The 23,992-nt window shown below is 40.2% G+C and overlaps 1 protein-coding gene across 1 annotated transcript in view; it reads right to left on the reverse strand.

Moving 5' to 3' along the window:
• Positions 1-23,992, reverse strand: part of arl8ba (ADP-ribosylation factor-like 8Ba) — a 50,897-nt gene that overhangs the window by 19,983 nt on the left and 6,922 nt on the right. Inside the window, exon 2 of the mRNA XM_067998940.1 lies at positions 895-975. Coding sequence (XP_067855041.1) covers positions 895-975 — 81 coding nt within the window. The remainder of the gene's footprint in view (positions 1-894; positions 976-23,992) is intronic.

Here is a 23,992-nt window from a genome sequence, read left to right on the forward strand (position 1 = left end):
ATGTAGATTAACAATGTGGATACAGAAGCTAAACAAAAATTGGTCAAATTTGCAGATACCACCGAACCAAGGTGGGGCAGTTGAATCCAAGATGGCAGCCCAGGAACCAAAAAATTTAGATAGACAAAAATATTAACTGGAAGCAATGGCAGAGGAAAATTAAGAAATATGAAGTGTTACACAAAGGAAAAAATGGATGGTAGAAGTACTCCATGAAACAGGTTTCTGGCACAATACAGACAACTGGGTATCTATAAGATTGTCTTTAATCAAAGAAAATATTATTTTTAAACAAAACATTTGACCCTAATGGAGTCTGATATCTAATTCCAAACATCCAGTGTCAATCCCTAGGTTGCTGCCACATTTCAACAGGCAAAAAGTACTTCCATCTTTTCCAAGGACATAGCTACCCAGATGTCACCCTGAGAGACTCTGAACATTCCTTGCATAAAGTTGCATCTGTAGAAAGTCAAAATTTATATTTGTTTAATATGCATTGTGTGCCAGTGTAAAATTGAAGTATTTTACTTTGAGGGTACACTATCAAGAAAATAAAGCAGAAATGCTATTGCATTAACCTCATTACCTTGCTATGTACAGGACTATAAATGTGCAGAATCATCCCAATATTACCAACTGTTCAGTCATAATTAATTGTGCATTTTGAGCTTCAAAATCAGTTTACACGATAACTTAATAGTTGAATTTATATAACACTATCATGTTGCGATGACTCAAAGCACTTCAAACAATGAATTCCTTTAGGACTATAGTGACAGGCAAACAGCAACATATTTCTCAAATTAACGTCTACTTATGAAAGTATAAAAGTGTTGATAAACCAAAGATGATAGAACACAGCATTATTTCATGACCAGTTTCATTACATACCTTTATTGTTACATTGCCTTTGGAGACCTTTCTCATATTGAAGCCAACAGTTGGAATCATATCTTCACTGAACTGACCACACTAGAAATTAAAGGAAAAAAAAGTAAAACCCATTGCATATTGATCTTCCTAAAGTAAAACAGACATTTCAGACCTTCTATACCTCCTACCTCAAAATAATTAACATATTAGAAAGAACTTGCATTTATAAAGCACCTTTCACATCCTCGGGATGTCCCAAAGTCTACACAGCCAATGAAGTAATTTTGAAATGTAGTCAATGTTGTCATGTATGGAAATGGCACAGCCAACGTCCACGCAGCAAGATTCCACAACAGCATTGAAATAAATGACCAGATAATCTGTTTTAGTGATATTGTTTGAGGGATAAAATTTGGCCAGGACACAGAGAAAGCTCCCCTGCTCTTCAAATATGGCATCCACCTTGCATAAGCAGAATTTACTGAAAATTGGTTTAATACCTCATTCAAAAGATGGCACCTCCAACAATGCAACTCTCCCTCAGTACTGCACTGAAGTATCAGATGAGATTATGCACTTAAGTCACCAGAGTCAGGCTTGAACCCACAACCTTGACAGGCAAGAATGCTACCAGAGAGTCAAGGCTGACAGCATCAAGCATATCTCCTAATGAAGTATGATATTTTCGACAAACTGAAAAACCAGCCATTTGAGTCTGCAAGTTCCTCCTGGGCAGATGGCTACATGGGTACTGCTAGCAGACAGAGGACCACCTAGTTATTACTGCAGCAGCTCACTGTAAAGGAGTGGAAATCCAAAATGGCACATATACACAAGGCCAAAAATATATGCTACTTAGGTAAGAAAGAGTGACGTTCAAGCAAGCGCTGCTGGTAAGAAACTGCAGGAACATCAAACGAAGACAGGATTACACTTGGGAACATCTGGCTGTTACAAATTGAATCTGTTCTAGATATTATCTTGGGCTTAGTGTTACAGGTTTCTCCTGTAAGCAGATCCTGCCTCCATTACCATTAGGGGTTTACTTTACTGGTAAATATCTAGTCTTACGATAGCATGACTCAGGGCTGCAACAATAAAAGCCCCTCATTAATCGGATGTCATAATTCCGCACTTACAACCACACATATTCCTCCAATCCTCGAGGTGGACTGATTAGTACTTTAGTGACACGAGGCCAGACATGAATCATAAAACATGTCAGTAAGTAAATAGACAGTAACAGTTATTAAAAAAACTAATTTCATTGAATTTTCAGTAAACCTTCTAGTATAGAAAACAAAACTCACCACAATGTCCCAATTAGTGGGCTAAACATTCACTTCTTTTCTGATGAGCCCCTTCCCTGAGCTTACTAAACTGGCCTCCGTACCAATTGTGTACCCATTCTCGTTTCCCCAGCTGGACAGGACGTCAGCAGTTTTGACCTCCAATTCTTTCCCTTTCTGCGGACTGACTAGTAGGATGCCAATTAAGCCATCTGCCACCCCTCTGGGTGTAGTCCTTTGGAAACTATATCCTGCTGTTCTCAATGAATAGCACCATCCTGACAATGAGCCTACATGGCTCACAGGAAAGACTAATCAACCTTCAATGTTTCAAGCAGTTAGAGAAATAGCAAACCAGTCCATCTAGTTTTAATAGATATTTCTCACCCCACCACCCCAAAATTTTCTAGCATCGTGGAAATTTTATTCCCTTACGAGCTAGATTTAACATTAACATTTTTTTTTTAATATAACAACTTGCATTTATATAGCACCTTTAACATCGTAAAATGTCCCAAGGCACAAAGTGTTATCAAACAAAATTTGACACCAAGCCACATTAGGATATTAGGACAGGTGGGTCAAAGCAGTAGGTTTTAAGCAGCATTTTAAAGGAGAAGAGAGGGGTAGGGAGGCTTAGGGAGGGAATTCCAAAGCTTAGGGCCTAGGCAGCTGAAGGCACAGCCGCCAATGGTGGAGCGATGAAAATCCAGGATGTGCAAGAGGCCAGAATTGGAGGAGCGCAGAGATCTGAGGGTTGTAGGGCTAGAGGAGGTTACAGAGATAGGGAGGGGCGAGGCCATGGAGGGATTTGAAAACAAGGATGTGAATTTTAAAATCGAGGCATTGCCAGACCAGGAACCAATGTAAGTCAGTGAGCACTGGGGTAATGGGTGAACAGGACTTGGTGCGAGTTAAGATATGGGCAGCAGCATTTTGGATGAGCTCAAGTTTATGGAGGGTGCAAGGTGGCAGGCCGGCCAGGAGGCAATTGGAATCATACCAAGATCCTTACTTGGCAAAATGGTCAATATCCCAAAACACAACATTGGTAAAGTTCAAAAAATACTAATACCTACTATGGTTGGAGTGCAGGTGCTATTAAAGCTAGGAACCTGCAACTGATGTAGCCACCATTTGATGGGGTAGGTTCTTGCTGTGATCAGGAAGATTGTGGCAATTCAATCATATTTTATGGTGAATCATGCTATTCAACATGCCCTCAAGGGGAGTTTCTGGTACTTGCTGTTCCTATCATGAGTCAAACCCATGATCATTAGTTTCTTAATGACCAATTGATACCTATCCTTCTGTAGAATTTGGGGCTGCAAAGCTAAGCAGAGTCACAATAGTTCCAAGAGGATATGCCTAGTCAAGGAAGATTGGATCAAAGTCACACTCCCTTGGCAGACTTGGTAATCATATCTGAGCCAAACAGGGCTGCAGTACTCCAGAACACTTGTGCTGACTGACCAGCTAGCCTAATTGGACTTGGAGGGATAGGTCATAGAGTTATACAGCACGGATAGAGGCCCTTCGGCCCATCGTGTCGAAAGCCATGATCTAATTGAATGGCGGAGCAGGCTCGAGGGGCACAATGGCCTCCTCGTATTCCTATGTTCCTAAATCCTCTGCATCTCCACCTCCCTTTCCACCTTGGTCACTATGGTCTGGAATTCAACAACTTGCATTCATATAGCATCTTTAACGTAGAAAAACATTCCAAGGTGCTTCACAGAGGTGAAATCAAAAACTGATGCCAAGCCAAAGAGGGAGATATTAGGTGGGATGACCAAATACTTGGTAAAAGAGGTGGATTTTAAGAAGGGCCTTAAAGGAGATGGGGCGGAGGCATTTAGTGAAGGAATTCTTCCCATTCAGATTTAGATAACCCTGCAAGCCAATATCCTAACTGATAGAGTGGTCCTGGTTGAACAAGCAGCGAGAAGCTTTCCAGTGCTGCTAATAGAATCATAGAAGTTTACAACATGGAAACAGGCCCTTCGGCCCAACATGTCCATGTCGCCCAGTTTATACCACTAAGCTAGTCCCAATTGCCTGCACTTGGCCCATATCCCTCTATACCCATCTTACCCATGTAACTGTCCAAATGCTTTTTAAAAGACAAAATTGTACCCGCCTCCACTACTGCCTCTGGCAGCTCATTCCAGACACTCACCACCCTTCGAGTGAAAAAATTGCCCTTCTGGACCCTTTTGTATCTCTCCGCTCTCACCTTAAATCTATGTCCCCTCGTTATAGACTCCCCTACCTTTGGGAAAAGATTTTGACTATCTACCTTATCTATGCCCCTCATTATTTTATGGACTTCTATAAGATCACCCCTTAACCTCCTACTCTCCAGGGAAAAAAGTCCCAGTCTGTCTAACCTCTCCCTGTAAGTCAAACCATCAAGTCCCGGTAGCATCCTAGTAAATCTTTTCTGCACTCTTTCTAGTTTAATAATATCCTTTCTATAATAGGGTGACCAGAACTGTACACAGTATTCCAAGTGTGGCCTTACTAATGTCTTGTACAACTTCAACAAGACATCCCAACTCCTGTATTCAATGTTCTGACCAATGAAACCAAGCATGCCGAATGCCTTCTTCACCACCCTATCCACCTGTGACTCCACTTTCAAGGAGCTATGAACCTGTACTCCTAGATCTCTTTGTTCTATAACTCTCCCCAACGCCCTACCATTAACGGAGTAGGTCCTGGCCCGATTCGATCTACCAAAATGCATCACCTCACATTTATCTAAATTAAATTCCATCTGCCATTCATCGGCCCACTGGCCCAATTTATCAAGATCCCGTTGCAATCCTAGATAACCTTCTCCACTGTCCACAATGCCACCAATCTTGGTGTCATCTGCAAACTTACTAACCATGCCTCCTAAATTCTCATCCAAATCATTAATATAATTAACAAATAACAGCGGACCCAGCACCGATCCCTGAGGCACACCGCTGGTCACAGGCCTCCAGTTTGAAAAACAACCCTCTACAACCACCCTCTGTCTTCTGTCGTCAATCCAATTTTGTATCCAATTGGCTACCTCACCTTGGATCCCGTGAGATTTAACCTTATGTAACAACCTACCATGAGGTACCTTGTCAAAGGCTTTGCTGAAGTCCATGTAGACCACGTCTACTGCACAGCCCTCATCTATCTTCTTGGTTACCCCTTCAAAAAACTCAATCAAATTCGTGAGACATGATTTTCCTCTCACAAAACCATGCTGACTGTTCCTAATCAGTCCCTGCCTCTCCAAATGCCTGTAGATCCTGTCTCTCAGAATACCCTCTAACAACTTACCCACTACAAATCTGCAAAGTTTAAGCTGATTCTGTTCCTGCATGCCCCCATGCAATCTCCAAGTCTTGACAAATGTCAACTTAGCTCTCTGGACCTGCGTAAGTGGCATATAACCCTAGTGAGGGGTTTGCAGTTCAGAGCAAGCAAACAGTATGGATTTCTCAGTAGCTTTGTTTGGAGAATCTTAAACATATTGAAGCATTTCCATGCAACTCAATCTTGGCTGACCAAAAAATAGCAAACGTCATACTAATAGTATCTAATTACATAAGAACATAAGAAATAGGAGCAGGAGTAGGCCAATCGGCCCCTCGAGCCTGCTCCGCCATTCAATAAGATCATGGCTGATCTGATCCTAACCTCAAATCTAAATTCATGTCCAATTTCCTGCCCGCTCCCCGTAACCCCTAATTCCCTTTACTTCTAGGAAACTGTCTATTTCTGTTTTAAATTTATTTAATGATGTAGCTTCCACAGCTTCCTGGGGCAGCAAATTCCACAGACCTACCACCCTCTGATTGAAGAAGTTTCTCCTAATTTAAGTACATCTATGTCTACAGTCCAGAATATTTCAACTTGTCAAGTTGAACACCCACTTAAATAATGCACTCTTTGGAAATTTCCGGCATCATGACCAAGAAAATGCAATATTTCTCATTTAGAAAGTTAAAATTTTAGGAATTTCACAAGCAGCTATTCAGTTCAAATAATACTGCGGCTGCAGAAAAAAAGTTCTGCTGCTAAGCTGGCGATATTATCACAACTGCCATTTCTATTTCCGTTGAGTTGGAAGGGTCAGGCTTGTAGATACCATCATTCTCAATACAAGCAGCCAGAATTTTTGTTTTCAAAATTCCCATTTGGACAAACTTCAGAAGCCAAAGTGGCCATTTTACTTTGTGTACTGGAACAAGTTCTGTAGTAAAAGTGGAAGTACCCAGTCCTGTAGGAATGGTGGTTAAATATAAGGAAAGGCCTAGTGAACTACACATTTAATATAATTGTTGTAAGAATATGGTTTTAAACCAAGCATGGTCAAATATCCCAACTCCTATAAGCAGTTAGGACCGAATAAGAGGCAGCCAACTCCTCAAGCCCATGAGAATAAACCATGGCGAGTTCACCGGACGGTTTATCTTCTAAGCAAAAAAGAGAAGTGGAAAGAAATTGTGCAGAAGGACGAGGAGTTAAAATAAGTCCTTTCACAGCAGGCAGAGGCTGTAAAGGAATTATGTAAAAATTAGATCATTTTTACATAATGTATCTAATTATGTAATCCAGGATAGCATATCCAGGAGAACATGGGAACTTATACTGTGTTTGTTAAAATCTGTCAGACTTTATGTGAGGGAGACTAAGATGAAGAAATTGGTAAAGGGGAAGAATATTAAAGAGCAGGATTGGAAAGTGGGAGTATTGTTGTTTCTGCCACAAGAGTTAAGGAGGTTGAGGGGGGGAAGTTGAAATTTGGATGGGTAGGTTGAAAGATTAAGAAATGGAGGAATTTTCACCACACTAGGCTTGGGTGAGGACACAGACCGTGAGCTTGAGACTTAGAGTCAGTACAGAATGGGGTTAAGTCACAAACATCAGAAGTTGAAAACTGGCGTAAGTGGAAAAAGGATAAATTAGTCTGATGGAATAGAGAAGGAGAAAGGGGGAAGGCTGTGTCTCTTTTCTGCGATCCTACAGAATTTTTGTTTTCAGTGAACTGTCTCTTTAAAAAGCTTGTCCAAATTGGGAGTGCTTTCCTTTTCGCTGTTGCAGGCTACACCCCTTTTTAACGCTTGTTATGTGTTTTTCTTATGTAATGTTACAAAGATTTTGTTTAGCTGTGAAAGAAGTTATTTTCAGTATTTTTTTTAATATAGTTTTTGGAAAGGCGCACCTGAAGAATGAATGAAAGACTATGTAATTTACTGGGTTTTAGTCACCATGTGCTATATTGATATTTTTATCCGTTCAAATTTAATTCAGCAATATCAAAACTAGAGTTAGAGGTTAACTAACCTATCCAATTGTAAGAATGAGACTTTTATTGTGGCCACAAGTGAAATTCTGGTTCTTATAAATTTAAATGAGTGTCTCAAATTCCAGACATGAGATGGTCACATATGAAAATTGGCATTTTGAATTTCTTAAATGCTTAATGTGGAGTATTGGTGAGCACGAATTGATGTATTTGGAGTTGTGTTGAGAATCGGAGAGCATGAACTGATCTGATTGGAATTGTGCTGAGTATTGGTGGGTGTGAACTGATGTGCAAGGAATTAATGTGTGTAACTAGAATCACAGAACGATATCTTGTTATCTAAGACGACAGTTAATAAAGGGCATCAATTTTGAAAATTGAGATAATCATCTTCGTTGTACTGAAATGTGATAACTGTTAGCAAACGGACAGCACCCTTTTTATCTTGATTGACTGTGGTCAAAATAACAATGAACCCAAAAAAATTAAAGGATCTCTATCGCATATCTCTGACAAGAATTGGGAAATGACGTGCCATTGCACTAAGTTATTAAATTTGACACAAATAATTGCTAAATGCTTTAACAAACAATTGGAATTTATTCTGCAACATTTGTAGATAAAAAGGCCAGGCACAAGTACACTTTTCAAAAACTGAGATGAACGAACGGAAGTGCTATCTCCTGACACATGGTTTTTAAAAAATTTGTGAAAGCTAAGTTGATATCTGACTCCGCCATTGTGTTTCTAAAAAGCTAACCCCTTCCAAAGACCCCAACATCAGTTTTTAATTTACCAAGCGACAACCTTTGCATTTATTTTAAATAACTGGCATAATTTAATTGGCTATTTCACCACGGTGGCAGAATAAAATCATGAATTGACGAGAGCCCAAGGGGCTAATCTAAGAAGAGCCACAATGGATTTTCTGTGTTTCTTTTAAAACAGGGGACCATGGTTTTCAGGACTGCATGAGTATTGATGGTGCAGGATTACCAAGAGTAGTGCTTTGACATAAAGTAGCTTCACAAAGTTACGGAGAAACCTTTGATGGAGAAGTGTTGATGCAGGAAACGATCCAGGGGTGTTAAGAATTTAAGACCTGATTTGATATCTGCCGATGTTTGCAGATGTCACAGCATGGTGACGTTTTGGACTAAGACTTAAGCCCCATCAAAAATTCAAAATTACACAGAGAAAGAAAACCAATCAGCCTTGATTGAAAGCGTTTTGATTTGTTTTGCTTTAACCCATTTATATTCCGAAACAGAGTGCTTAAAGAAGAGATATCCAAAAGTAATCACAAGCACTTCTGTCTACTGTAAAACCACAAAGCCTGGACATAATGTTTCTGAAATTGGAATTAAGAAATTTATGAGTTGCTGTTCAAGCACCTAAGGGAAAATTTACCTGTAGTTTAAGGGGATAATCAAATTATATTTTAAAATAAAAAGGAGTCGAATCTAAGTGGTTTCTGCCCAATGCTGTAGATCAAGGAAGAAAGTATTTGGGGGTGGGGGGTGAAATAAAATTGAACATTGACAAATCTTGACAGTCCAACAATACTGCTCTCTCGAATTGGGATAATGAAAAGCAGGTCCAAGAAGAATTTAAGTAAAATAAACAAAAAATATTAGGATATTGGGCCATACTGTAAATATTGTATTGGACAGTAAAGTTCCTCCAGGGCTCATGAACGAGATGAAATGGTAATATAATGGGATGTGTAAAATTGGGAGAGGGGAAGTAATTGAGAATATAAGATAGAAACACGGAAATTACACCACCAAATGGGAATTTCTCCGAAGTCATCACCCTGGTTGATTATGGATAAATAAATCATCGAAACAATATTCACCAAAAAATATCAATCTGGTATAAATGTACAATCTAGTGAAAGTAGTTGAGAGTAGTAAATTGAAAGCTCTCTCGAAGATATGTGCCCTTGCTTATATTGAACAATGAGAAAACTGCATTTGATAGCCTGGCCACTACCAGAGACACCGGGACCATGCAGGTGGAGATAAGCCAAGACCTCCAGATATCCCCCGATCCTCTGATAAGATAACCTAAAAGCTCAAGAATGGCTACACTGGACACGAAAGATATAAATGTATGGTGTCATCAATTGGAAATGGAGACCATGGTGAAGAACATGATTACACAGGCCTATGGCCTGATGAGCTATTGGAGCCACTCTTCAAATAGAGCAGTTGCTCTTACAGCATTAACTCTTACTGGACATATGACACGTGCCATGGAAAACACATTCGCCAATACCACGAGGAAAAAGAAACTGGCCAGCAGAAAGTACCTGTGATATGTTGCGTGAGGCAACTAGTATGCGGAAATGCGTGATGAAGATGCACTCAATGGGTCTCAGACAGGCTCAGTTACTTAACAGCACAACACGGTTAATGTGGCTCAGGAGAGTGAGAAAACCTCAAGGCACTGACACATGCTCCATAGAGAAATCGACTAAATAATGAAGCAATCAGAAAACACTTACCTATCAGAGATTGAAATTAAAATAGAGGACATAGAAGTTTGGATTTCCAAAAATCAGGGTTAGGTTCCTTGAGTTAACAATGAAATTGGGTTAGGGCAAAATAATACTTAGCAAAAACATCCACAAGATGGATATTAGTAAAAGGAGAGCTGGAGAATCTTTTACATCCATGATTTCTTGATATGATACACTGTAGGTTTCTGTATTAACCAAATGAAACTTAACAGCAATATGTATACATCTGTGTGGGCTTATATAAACTTAATGTTGATAAAATGTAAACTTCAGAAGATCTTAGACAAAAAACAAGAACAAAGTTGAGGGATAAAGTGAACATTGAACCAGAGTGATTTCACTGAGGTTCAAGAGGAGAGAATGTAAGAAAATGGTTTAAAATTAAACATGGTGAAATATCCCATCTCACACAGAGCTCCCAAGCATCTTAGCAAGAGGGTGGATGTTGGAGGGGGGGCAAAGTCATGTCTCAGTATGTGTGTTAACAAAGACAGTTTGTAAAAGACAGAATGCTGAAATGGCCAAGCAGTGGACCGTATCTAGGTAGGAGATGTGGTAACCAAGGAACCAACATTTTCACAGAACTAATATCATCCAGTTACTGTTGAGAGTTATGTAATGAAGCAAGACACTTAAGGTTATAAGCACATAAGGCAGAGGGGGGGGGTTCACATATTCAGAGAGGACAATAACAGCATGTAATAACAGAGATGCAGCTTTAGGTAATTAGCTACGCAATATAAAACAGCTCTTTTGGGTTGTTAACGTGACATCAGCCTGACAGGGTAATTTATGACCAGGAGATAAGGACAGAGATGCATATGTGCAGAACATAGCAGCCAAACAGTATAAAGATAGGGCATACTCCCTCCCAAAAAAAAAAGCTCTCAAGAGGACAGCCGGAAGTCTGTTGCCCAGTCTACAAAGGTCAGATTTGATCAGTTCACAGGAAAACCAGGTCATTTAACATAATCTGAAGACAGCTGTATTATAACCATAACACTGTTGTAAGTCAATATATTAAAGCTTGTTGTTTAATAACCACTCAGGCCTGTATCACCTGCAGTTATTGTTGAAGGACTAACAGCCCTTTAGTTACAACAGTAATGAGAAAAATCCGTTAACACTTGTCAAAATTCTGAAAGAGCCCAAGTCATCGCTAGCTAGCCTCTTCAAAGAGCACATATCCTTTCACGATCACCAGTGAGGAATAGCACAAGCTGCATTTATACAGTGCCTTTAATGTACCAAATACCCCAAGGTGCTTTACAGATAGGCAAGAAAAAATAGCTACAGTAACAGATGGAGAAAATTCAGCAGCAGTGAGCAAAAAACACGATCAAAAAGTTGGGTTTTGAGAAGGTGGGACTTCTTATTTTTTTTTAAAAATGGAGATAGGAGGCGGAAATATTTCCAGAGAAGTTACTGCTTTTAAATTTGCAGAGAGCACTACCCTTGTTTCAAAGGAGTTGACACGTAATTGGCAAAAAGGAAGTCAAACAGTTAGCGATTTGTGAAGGAAGTGGGGAAATGTTCCAAGTTCAATCTTCTTTGCTAGTACAAGGCACTACAGTACATCTGTGGTCCCTGAAAACCAGATGACATTTCCTAGTAACTCAAAATTTTAAATCCCTGATGGCTAGCATTGGCAGCCTTTGCCAAACCTAAAACCAGCTAGGGGAGTTGGGGGTGGGTGCAGGGAAACATGACAAGTTCCAAAATCAGCTTTGCTGATGGTGAAAACTCAACCGCAGTGACTGATGCCTCCACATCAAAGTGATAGTGACACAAACACTGGCTTGCTTTGAAAACCACACTTTTGATGTCTGGCTTAACTTCAGAAGTTTCTGAACAGCACACTCAAAAATCAGGCACCCATATCTGTAGCTCAGGTCATGTAACAAGATGTCCACCACCTAGAAATTGCACTGATTCTAATCTTGTACCAAACAGCACTTTTGCACTGCTCTAGATGGTATATGCTATTTCAGTTATAAGATGCAATACTTAATAAATTATCTATCCTGATTTAATTTTTGCCATAATTCCTATCCCACAAAAGCAAAGTGAGCATTGTCAGTCCTTAGCACTCATCCGGAGACTCAATCGACTACATATGTACAAAAATATGACCATGCCCCTTTTTAAAAAAAAACTTAATTTGGGTCCAACAGCTCTTCAAAAAAAACTTCACAGTAATCAAAACTATGAAAGTGCTCTATAAATACAATAAGACAAATATTTCACTGTATAACCAAGGTGCAATAGAGCAGCCTGTTCATCAACCAAGATTAATAAAAACTCGAACATGCAGTCTGTCCACAGGGAATTTCAGTGAAATTAACAGCAATTTATAGCACCCTGTATACTATAAGAAACTATAGCTCACCAGCAATTCAAGTCTCCTGCCTGAAACTTGACTAATAGATACATACTGCAGAGTTATCATTTCTGAGCAGTTAAATATCTTGTACTATTTACATAAGTATTAATAAAGATTAGTATTTATTTCCAGCTTTGCCTTTCGAAGATGACAAACATATACATTCGATACAATAGCACCACTCAGCTCTAATACAGGAGGAGGCAGTCATTCCACATCTTAAAAGCAATGGAACAGTCCTTAAATAAGATGTGATGGACAATCCTGGAAAGCTATTACTTTTGAGTGTGTGGACATACTCAATGTAAATGAAATGCACAAGATCCAACTTCGTATAACAGGAAACAAATATTGGACGGTTTATTGCAACATTCACTGCACATGGGTTAGACCGTTATAAACCAGTATTTTATCTGATTATTAATAGTGTAAAATCAACCTACACATTTATAGCACAAGCATTTTTTTAGCAAAGTAATCCACAACTCCTCACTGGATATCCATTTCTGTTCACTGAAAACATGCTACAATATACAAGTACACAATTTAACCGAAAATTAGAAACTGGCAAACATGAGTTACATCGAAACTATAGCACAGAAACAGGCCATTCAGCCCAACTGGTCTATGCCGGTGTTTATGCTCCACACGAGCCTCTCCCTACCTCATCTAACCCTATCAGGATACCCTTCTATTCCTTTCTCCCCCATGTGCTTATCCAGCTTCCCCTTAAATGCATGTACGCTATTTGCCTCAACTACTCCTTGGGTAGCACGTGCCACATTGTTACCACTCTTTGGGTGAAGGCGTCTCTTCTGAATTCCCTATTGGATTTCTTAGTGACTAATTTATATTTATGACCTCTAGTTTTGGACTCCCCAAGTGGAAACATTTTCTCTATGTCTACCCTATCATTATCTTAAAGACCTCTATCAGGTCATCCCTCAACCTTCTCTTTTCTAGAGAAAAGAGCCCCAGCTTGTTCAGCCTTTCCCAATAAAGATATCCTGTCAGTTCTGGTATCATCCTTGTGAATCTTTTTTGAACCCTCTCCTATGCCACTACATCTTTTCTATAGTAAGGAGACCAGAACTGTGCACAGTTGACATAACTGAATAATCAGATCCACATCAGGTAGGAATCACCCCCAGCCATATTGGTTTGTAACAGGATCCAAACTTCTGGCAACTTATTGTACAAATTGGTCCTTCCCATTATGAAAACTGCAGAGAGCTAGAAACAGGCATTCATTAGATTTACTGTTACCAGCTGGAAAAACTTAATCACTTCCCAGTCAAGGCATTTCACCCCATCTCATCCTCCCCCCCACCCATAAAATTGAAGATCTTATGCCAAAGCAATGGACAAAACAAAAACTTGCTTTCATAACTGATCAATCTAAAATTTAACAGCCTGAACTAGATGGGCAAAAAGGCCTTCCATGCTCCAACTTACTATACTTGGGAATGGTCCAACATATTCAATTCCCCAAGCAGTAATTTCCTGATCTTGGCTAATGTCATGGAGAGGTACTGCATGAAAGTCTTTTCCCTCCTTCCTCTTGTTTCTTGCCTATAAGCAACACTTGGACAACCAAGCACCAGGAAGGACACTGTTCTGGTCACCATCACCAATTCTGACCTCGTGTCTTTTATAACTTAGCAATGCAAAGCAAAGTTACCTTCTTGAAAAGTTTACACTAGTAAGTTAATTGGAATCATTATTGTAAAAGAGTAGGTTTAACCTAAAGTTAGCTTGATTTAATATTTCAATATAGGAGCACTACATAATTTCGCAACTTCCAGCAATAAAAATTACAGCATTTCTGGCATGAATGTCAATCAAATCAACTTGTAGAAATAGACTCAATAGTATTGTTTTGCCAAGAAATGATGTCAGTTTAAAATGTAAAATTTGCTACTCCAATTAAAATTTTAAATAGGCACAGGTGGGGATGAAGTACTTTGAACAAGAATTATTCCCACTGACTGTTTCCCCCCCTTTTTATCTTGAAATTTGTTCCTTCACAATACCAAATACAATTCCCATCTCCATGCCCTTCAATTTGGCAGCTACAGGTTTGAGTGCACCTGGTGCATGATCAGCCTCCTTGGTCACCAATTCTGGTTGAACATTGAGCAATATCATGCCTCTCTCTACTACTCCAAGTTAAGGTCAGCTCTAGATAACTTCTCAATAACAAACTACCTCCCTCAGTTCTCCCTTTTTCACCTCCCACATCAAATGTGAAGAACTCATGAGTGTTTATGTCAAAGATCAAGAGCATCCACTCAACTAGCATCTCCTTCCCCACAAGCTCATTAAGCCCATGCCTCTCTACAATCCAACCCTAATCTCATGGTACTCCTCAGCTTCTCTCCCATCTCCTCTCTGCTCCTCGGCCAACACCAGTTCTTCACCACACAACTACCTTTTTTCAGCACAATGCTTACCAACAGTCAACGGCTCCTTTTCTTCAGGCTCCATTCTCCCTGCCTTCAAGATTGCAGTAATCACCCCTTCTTCAAAAAGCCATCCTCCAGCCCTCAATCCTCTCAACCACACCTCCAACCTCACTAAAGTCCTGAAATGCAATTATCACCAGCTAGCTCAGAGTTTTCTCTTCCATCTTTCCCTGCTTGAATCACTTCAGTCGAATTTTCACTGAGCACAACACTGAGGCTGATCTGGTTAAAATCACCAACAAAATAATTTGTGACTGCAATCGAGTTACACTATTCTCTCTTCCTCATCCTCTATTTCTCCCCAGTTTTCAACATGGTCCACATCCACAGCATTGCCTTTACTTGGTTGCATGCACTCCCGCCTGTCCCAACACAGCAGCCACACCTTCTTTTCCCCACCCGCCCAGGCCACTGCACATGTGGCACAAGGTTCCATTCTTGACCTCCTTTTCTCATCTACATGCTGCCCTTCAACTATGTCATTCATAATCATGAGGTCAACTTTCACATGAATGCTGCCAACACCCAGCTCTGTCTCCACCAATAACCTTGACTGTGGTCACCACTGTGCTATCAGACTAATTATAAAGACATCTTTGATTCAAGTTGCAGAGGAGAAAGAACTTGGTTCAACTCATCTGCAAGACTGAAGCCACTTAATATCCTGCCAAAAACTCTGCACCCCAACCAGATTCTATCCCCCTCCCTAACTGCTCAGACTGAACTTAACTGTATGCAACTTCAGTGCCCTGTTAGACCAAGCCAAGTTTCAAGCCCCTGATCCCAGTTACCAAGACTGCTACGTCACCTGCCTCTGTCCTTCACACTCTCCACCAGAACTTTTGTCTACGCCTTCAGCACCATCACACTCAATTACTCCATAGCTCTCTGCCAGTGGAGAGTTCTACCCTTCATAAACCGTTGCTTGCCCAAAACTATCTGCATTCTATACTGTACGGTCTTACTCCCGTATCCTCACCAACCCTCGTTGGCTCCCCATCCTCCAACACATCAAATTCAAAATGCTTCAGAGAAATCTGTCCACAGCTTCATCCCTTACTGCTACAATCTGCTCCAGCCCCAAGTGTTAGTGCAGAAGGCTGCACTATCAGCTGTGACCTCTCTCACATCCCTCACCACACCCCTCTTTCCCTCTGCATCTTCAATTGCAGGGCCCTCTCACACTGGCACACCCTTCCTAAATCCCTCTACCTTGCTACTTCTCCCATCCTTCAAACCCACCTATTTGACCATGCTTTGGGTTATCTCAATTTTTCACCCACTACAGCTGGATGTCTATGAACTGCCTCTGCAAAGCACTTTGTGAAGTTTTAACTTACAGGTAATGTATAAATATGGCTGCTTTGAAGGAAATGCTCAAGTTAGATGCCTTCAGTTCACACAACAGCTGGAATGCTACAAGTTCTGCTGATTCTACTAATGTGCAATTTTGCTTGGCAGCAACAGCTGGACTTTAAGATACTGAACAAAAATTTCAGATTAGAACAAAAAAGGGCAAGCCAAAATAGATCACTCAGGAGAATTTAGCACAGTGTAATGAAATGGAAACTCCCTAAGGTAGCATTTCCTTTGGAAGTGAATAATTTAACATTTTAGACCTCTAAAAATATAAAAAAATATTTCAAGCTATTCTCTAAAAACTGTACCAGTCAAAGATACAGTTAATCTTTAAAGAGGTAGGTTTTAAGCAGAAAATATGCTGGTTGTAGAATGGCATAAAATCATGACAAACATCAGCTGACTTTGGTTTAACTGGAAGTGAGTAGTGGATCTTGTGATTTTACAATACTGTGGTGACACAGACTAGTCAGGAAGAGTTTGTGCATCATTCATTTAGGAATGATAGTTACTTAACAAAAGAGGACACAAAAACTTTCATTGGCATAGATTACTTTGGAGCACCTCAATCATCAATCAATAAACTCAATTTCAACTCCACAGTAAATTAACAATAATCTGGACTACAAGCAAACGACAAAAGTCCTGAAATTTAGTGGCTGCTGCAGTTAGTAGCCAAATGCTAAGAAAGGAACACAAGTGAACTTTACAGTCTTGCCATGAAATGAGCAGGGGAACAAAAAAGTTCAAAGTACTCAACAGGTCAGCCAGCATCCATAGGGAGAAAAGTCAGGCCAATGTTTTGGGTCTAACCCTTCATCAGAATTGACAACTGAATAAATATTTTAATGGGTTCACTAGGGGGATGGGAATGGGAATAAGAAACAGATATTCCCATCACAAAAAGTAGTTAATGGTCTGAATGACCAGCTAGAAGAATGTGGAGTCCCAAGAATTGACCTTTCAGCACAATTATACTATTTCCATGCAGTTGAACAATAAACACATTTAGCAAAAGGACAGCATTTCTCCATTTATTTTAACCTGTTTATACCTCAGTACAATAAGGACATTACATTTCCTTGGGATTTTTAAAAGTGAGAGATTCTTTGATTAATTCTGTTGTCCAGTTGAACACTACAAATCAAACTAGCCTGGAAGAATAAACTATTCTTTGCCCTCTGCAAATTTCATTAACTCTGACTATATGCTGTGATTTTATTAAGGCTCTCAGGATAAATGCTTTCGATATCCTTTATTTTCTTCGATCCACACAATTCAACCTCTATGCGGGGAGGAATGCAATCTTCAGCCAAGAAACTGTAACCAAACATTAGAAACTAAGAGGACTGGGGTGACTCTTCCGAGTTTCCCTCCACCTCCATATACGCACTAGGCTCGGGGGGGGGCGGGGTTTGAGAGTAGGAAGAACTAATACAATGCACACCATTCTCCTCACCACTGGCCAGTCACTATGTTCTCCAGAGACTTGAGTACAAAATCTAAGCTGACACTCCAGCGCAGTACTGCACTGTCGGAGGTACCATCTTTCAGATGAGGTGTTAAACCCTCTCAGGTGGATGTAAAAGATCCCATGGCACTATTGCGAAGAGCAGGGGAGTTCTCCACAGTGTCCTGGCCAATATTTATCCCTCAACTAAAACAGATCATCTGGTCATGATGACATTGCCGTTTGTGGAACCTTGCTGTGCACAAATTTTCTACATTACATAAGTGACTACACTTCAAAAGTACTTCATTGGCTGTAAAGCACTTTGGGATGCTGTGAGGTTGTGAAAGGTGCTATATAAATACAAGTCTTTCTGTAGCTCAATGTGTTATACTTTGTCTAGGTACATTAAAATGGTATTGTTCTAAAAGGGCAGGTAATCCTTGGGACTTAACGTTTGATTAAATAATATTTTTCACACGCTGACAGCACAGTAAAAACTCGTATACATGCGACATATCAGCCAGGCTGGCACCAGAAAAAACATTTCTGTAACGGCTCATAATTTATTTCTAAGGCGCAGCAGGCAACAATATCCGATTATCTTTGAATCCTCCTGGAAAGGCTGTTAAATGCAGTAAAGAATTCTGGTACTTTCATCTGAATGCAGAGAAATTTTGAAGCATGCAAAACAAATATCCAACAAATCACTAAGAACAGGAGCGTCCGAGCTTTTGTCTTGGTGGATTTCGTAGCTGTTATGGAGTCTCACAGGCCGCATGCAACAGTTTAACCTACGTTCCCATTAATTTTCATGCATCTCAAGTTGCTGACTTAAGATTTATTCCCCAAGTGGCAACAGCACTAAAAAAAAAATCAGCCCTTCCGAAATTCCAGGCCCACAAAATTCAAACAGGACAAAGCAAATACAAAAGAACAAGCACAGATAGGACTGAGCTGTCTGAGGTACGAGCACTGCATTGGCCGAGCTCCGGACCGCATTTAGCCCCGTGTTGGACACTCCTGACTTAGAAAACCCCAAATAATGAGATGGCAAATAATCCCCGTTTATGCCAGGAACGTGAATCGGTGTAGCAACATTCTGTACCGATCCAAAAATTCAACAGGACAAACGCAGCAAAGCTTTACAGAGTTTCTCCTGCCTTAAACTCAAGACGTTTTCGTCCAAACACAGTGTTTGTTGTACGCAGCAAGAGTTAAGCGAGAGTTGCTGGAGCCAGAGGCCTAGACAGCTCAGTGTTCAAACACCCCCTTGAAATTTCGGTGATTTTTTTTGAACCGAACACTCCTGCTGTCAATAGAACGTGCCTTAGATCAGTTGATAGAACACAAGGAAAGTTTGGCAATTCGAAAACCGATTAGTTGCGCTTGTGCTTCTAAATGTTAACCGGGATACTGCAGTGAGTTGTAGTGAAGTTATTGATAGACTAGTGACATAATCAGTGCATGGATTTTGTACTTTAGTCAGACACGACTAATTTTCTTTTCAGAGCCGGCACAGGCACGAGATTAATGGAAGTAATAATGTTTCTATTTGAAAAATAAATCTTTTGAAGTAGTTTTGTTTGGTCTGGCAAACTCAAACACCCCCCAAAAACAAAATCTTGTCTATGCCATTGGCTGGAGCTGTAGAAAATGATATGCAATTTCTCCAAGATGGAGAAACTTGGACTTGGGAGTACAGGGCACAATTTCCAAATTTTCAGATGACATAAAACTCGGAAGGGTAGTGAACAGTGAGAAGGAGTGATAAACCTCAAGAGTGTATAGACACACCGGTGGCATGGGCAGAAACGTGGCAGATGAAATTTAACGCAGAAAAATGCAAGGTGATGCGTTTCAGTAGGAAAAATGAGGCAGCGCAATATAAACTAGAGGGCACAACTCAAAGGGGTGGAGGAGGAGGGATCTGGGGGTATATGTGCACAAATCATTGAAGTTGGCAGGACAGGTTGAGAAAGCAGTTAAAAAAGCATACAGGGTCCTGGGCTTTATAAATAGAGGCAGAGAGTACAAAAGCAAGGACGTCATAATGAACCTGTATAAAACACTGGTTTGACCACAACTGGAGTACTGTGTCCAGTTCTGGGCACTGCACTTTAGGAAGGATGTGAAGGCTTAGAGAGGGTGCACAGGAGATTTACTAGAATGATTCCAGGCATGAGGGACTTAAATTACGTGGATAGACTGGAGAAGCTGGGATTGTTCTCCTTGGAACAGAGAAGGTTGAGAGGAGATTTGATAGAGGTTTTCAAAATCATGAAGGGTCTAGACCAAATAGAGAGAAACTGTTCCCATTGGCAGAAGGGTCAAGAACCAGAGGACATAGATTTAAGGTGATTGGCAAAAGAACCAAAGGTGACAGGAGGAAAAACTTTTTTTTTTTTTTAAACGCAGTGAGTGGTTGGGATCTGGAATGCACTGCCCGAGGGAGTGGAGGAGGAAGATTCAATCATGGCCTTCAAAGGGGAACTGGATAAGTACTCGAAACAAAAAAATGTGCAGGGCTACAGGGATAGAGCTGGGGGCACGGGACTAGCTGGACTGCTCGTGCATAGAGCCGGCACTGACTCAATGGGCCGAGTGGCCTCCTTCCGTGCTGTAACCTATGATTCTAAGGCCAGGGACAAATTATTCACACAAACTCAATTATATTGCCCAATTTACCCAGGATTTCAGAGAATATGTTATTTCAAGCACAGGGACACCAACTATTTTGCTCCAACCAAAGCTCACTTACATAGAAGTTACAACACGGAAACAGACCATTAGGCCCAATCAATCCATGTCAGCACTCACCCTCCACGTGAGCAAGTCTCCCTAATCACATCTACCCAACCCATTCCCACATCCCTTCATCCAGCAGTCCAATCTGATCTTGAATGTTGACAGTTTCCACCTCAACCACTAATCCCAGAAGTGAATTCCACAGCCTCACAACTGTGTAAATAGGTTTCCCTTAGACTCGGTTCTAAATCTCTTAAAACTTGCAATGACGCTGTGCAAAACAAAACTTGAATGGTCACAATCTTAAAAAAAACTCCAAGGCTGCAATCCACTAACCAGCACTAACCAAACACCTACACTATGAAAGAAAAATTTGGTTGGGGTGGTTGGCGTGTCTCATGCATTTTTAAACACAAATCTACACACAATGTAGAATATTGCAAAGGAAGCTGAATGTTTAGTCCACTCAAGAGATCAGCACAACTCACTGCAAACTTCACTATGCAAGTCTCCTTCATTCATGGATCACATTGAACTTCCAATGCTGAACCAACTAATTTCTTACTGGCTTAAAAGCAGTTAACTTTCACATGGTTGAGAAAAAGGTGGAACATCAAGCATCACATAACCATATTAGCCACTAGATACTTCCCTTTTATCCCTATAGATGGTAAGTAGGTAGCTATGTTTTACTCATGCAGTACTTGATGGTCCTCAAACGTAAATGAGTGATTTCAGTATTCATATTAAAAAGGAAGTTAGAGGAAATTCCCCACGTAACAGTTACCATGTTTATCAGGGCCTCAATGCCTCAAAACTGGCACTGCCTTACAGCAAAAATTGTACTGAGTCACAAACTGACAAAATGTCTACGCCCAAAATATTACCCAATCTTTTCTCTACATTTGCAGATGGGCCTGTTCTTTTCCAGCATTTGCAGTTTCATCTCCATAAAGAGGTTACTGCCCTGTATCCGTTAAAGAATACGGATTGGAATTCTAGGCATCGTGCAGATGCTTTGCGAGTGAAGCCTTTGGATAGCACAAATCTCGACAAAAGCAACAAAATGTCGCATGTATTACCCAATGGCACAAATTGGAAGCAGAAGAAACTATTGCCTGTCTTTCTACGTGTGCGTCTCCCTCTCTTCCTCTCCCCCCCCCATCATATTAGAAATGAGAACCTCGGGTGCAAGGAATTAATGACCACCCTTTTCAAACTGTCAACAAAAGCTGACTGAAATAATTAGATAGCTTCAAAATTACTTTTCAAAAATTGAATAGATACCCCACTTTCCTTTCCTGGAGTTCACAGAACACAAAACAAAAGCTAAAACAGCCGTGTTATTAGTAGTCATTCTGAAACCGTCTCGGAAATAACAAATTTTACCTCAGTAAAGCTTTTGAAATTGTTCCTCGTGTTTCAAATTATTTGAAGAAAAGCTACTAAGCAGAAAGCTGAACTGGAAAAATATCACATTGGTTCAGCTAACAATGCTACTGATACATCCTGGGAAATTAGGTGTACTGCACATGCACAGTCTGCACAATGCAAATTCAGCTCAGGGTTGCAAGTCTGGGCCAAAAACTACCAATTCCAAGCTCAGACATTTGGGATAAGCCAAGGTCTTCAATAAAACTTTAAAGACGACATTAAAAGACACAAAAAAAACCAAGATGAATTTAATCATATTATTGTAAAATACGTATCTACTTTGTTTTGTTTAAATCCTTATTTCAGAAATTAAATTTATTACTAAAGAAAAAAGGACTGATTTTTTTTTCTCCCTCAAAAGCGTTGAGAAATGTTGTGGACCTGGTGACCAGATTGTGCAGTGATGAATTTATAGATGCATTTTCCATTATAAATGGGGACAGAGCATAATTTTCTGATTAGAAAATCCTAAGTGTGACAAAAATGTGACAACCGGAAGTCAAGTGGCACAGACAAGTGCACGCAAACACATGATAGATTTTTTTTATACATATACAATTTTAGATATACTTTAGAAATAATGAGTTAAGATGGAAGCTGTTTTACCTTACTAAACTGTTGTCAGTGGCAACACAGGCATATTTTCTAATCTCAATAAATTAAGGAGCAATAACTGTCTTGGATATTAATATAATTCTATTTGGCCAAAGCATTAGTAGATATCCATGGAATTCACAGAATGCAAACCATAATTCATCAAGTGTATCTATCCCACAGGTTGCACCACTGTCTTTGAATAAAGAGCTGTGAATCAATGAAGTTCAAAGATCCTTAGGCTGGATTACATACTGCAGACTTTCTTCAGTACCCTTATTTCACTCTTCATTATCATGAGTTCAGTTTGATTCCATTTTTATTCAGTCTAAACGGCTGGTTGAACTCTATGCAATGGACAGGAATGTGGCTTCATCCGCATACAAACATCATGCCTGGTCAAGAAGCCACTTTTCTCTGAACTTTGAAGATATTTTAAACAGCCTGAAAGGATGGTGGAAGCAGATTCAATAGTAACTTTCAAAAGGGAATTGGATAAATACTTCAAAATTTGCAGGGCCATGGCGAAAAAGCAAGGGAGTGGGACTAATTCCATAGCTCTTTCAAAGAGCCGGCACAGGCACGATGGGCCGAACGGCCGCCTTCTGGGCTGTATGATTCTAAACCCATGTTCACTGATTTGTTTCTTTACTGTTTAAGTATTTATACACCAGTGTTTTCTTGTGTTTTTCTGCTGCGTATTGTTTCCTTACCCTGAACCCAATGGTCTAAGTGAGCTATTTATTGCCCGTCAGAGTGGGCAAGGGTCTCATTTCTGTTCACAGGAGACTCAGTCTGTTTATGGAAACTGCCTTCACGTGAACATGAGTTAAGTGTTGAGACAAAGCTAAAAGCATAACGGACAGGATTGATCATGGCAGCAATGCCACATTCTCCTCCCGCCAACCAGAACAACCTGTTGGCATTCTTTGTCCAGGCTCATAAATGAAGAATCACCACTTGGTCAAAGTATTGGAGAGCTGCCAACACCAACTGAACCAGAACTCGAGCAATGACCACCATCGAAGAGAGGGGAGAAATGAAATGTGCAATAGGACAACTCAAGACCACCATCGTGATATAACAGCTGTATCGCAAACTGCAACGTTTTATGGAAGGCCTGTAGAAAGAACACCATAGCCTCGCTGGCTAAACACATGCCTGGAATATATTTATTCCATTTCCACATTGGGCTGTTTAGCCTTTCAACTAATCCCAAGATTTCATCACGCAATAACAAATGTAAATGAAAAGTCGATGTTCTTAAGTTCCAGTTTGAGGACCACAATACAACAGCAGACACAAGGATAGAAAGACTTCCATGTCTTCAGGATGTATTTCAAACCAATTAATTACTTTAAGTGCAGTCACTTGTTTTGCAGGCAAATACAGCAGCCGATTTGAACACGTCAAAGACCCCATAAACAACATTCTGTCGTGTCGGTTGAGCGAGGAATGTTAACCAAGACACTGGGAGAATTCCATGTGCTTCTTCAAAAAAAGTCTCGAAATCTTTTATGATCATCTGAACAGGCAGGTGAGGCCTTGGTTCAACATCTCATTGACAGCACCAA

Source organism: Heptranchias perlo, chromosome 17, assembly GCF_035084215.1.
Source record: "Heptranchias perlo isolate sHepPer1 chromosome 17, sHepPer1.hap1, whole genome shotgun sequence".
Classification (NCBI taxonomy): domain Eukaryota; kingdom Metazoa; phylum Chordata; class Chondrichthyes; order Hexanchiformes; family Hexanchidae; genus Heptranchias; species Heptranchias perlo.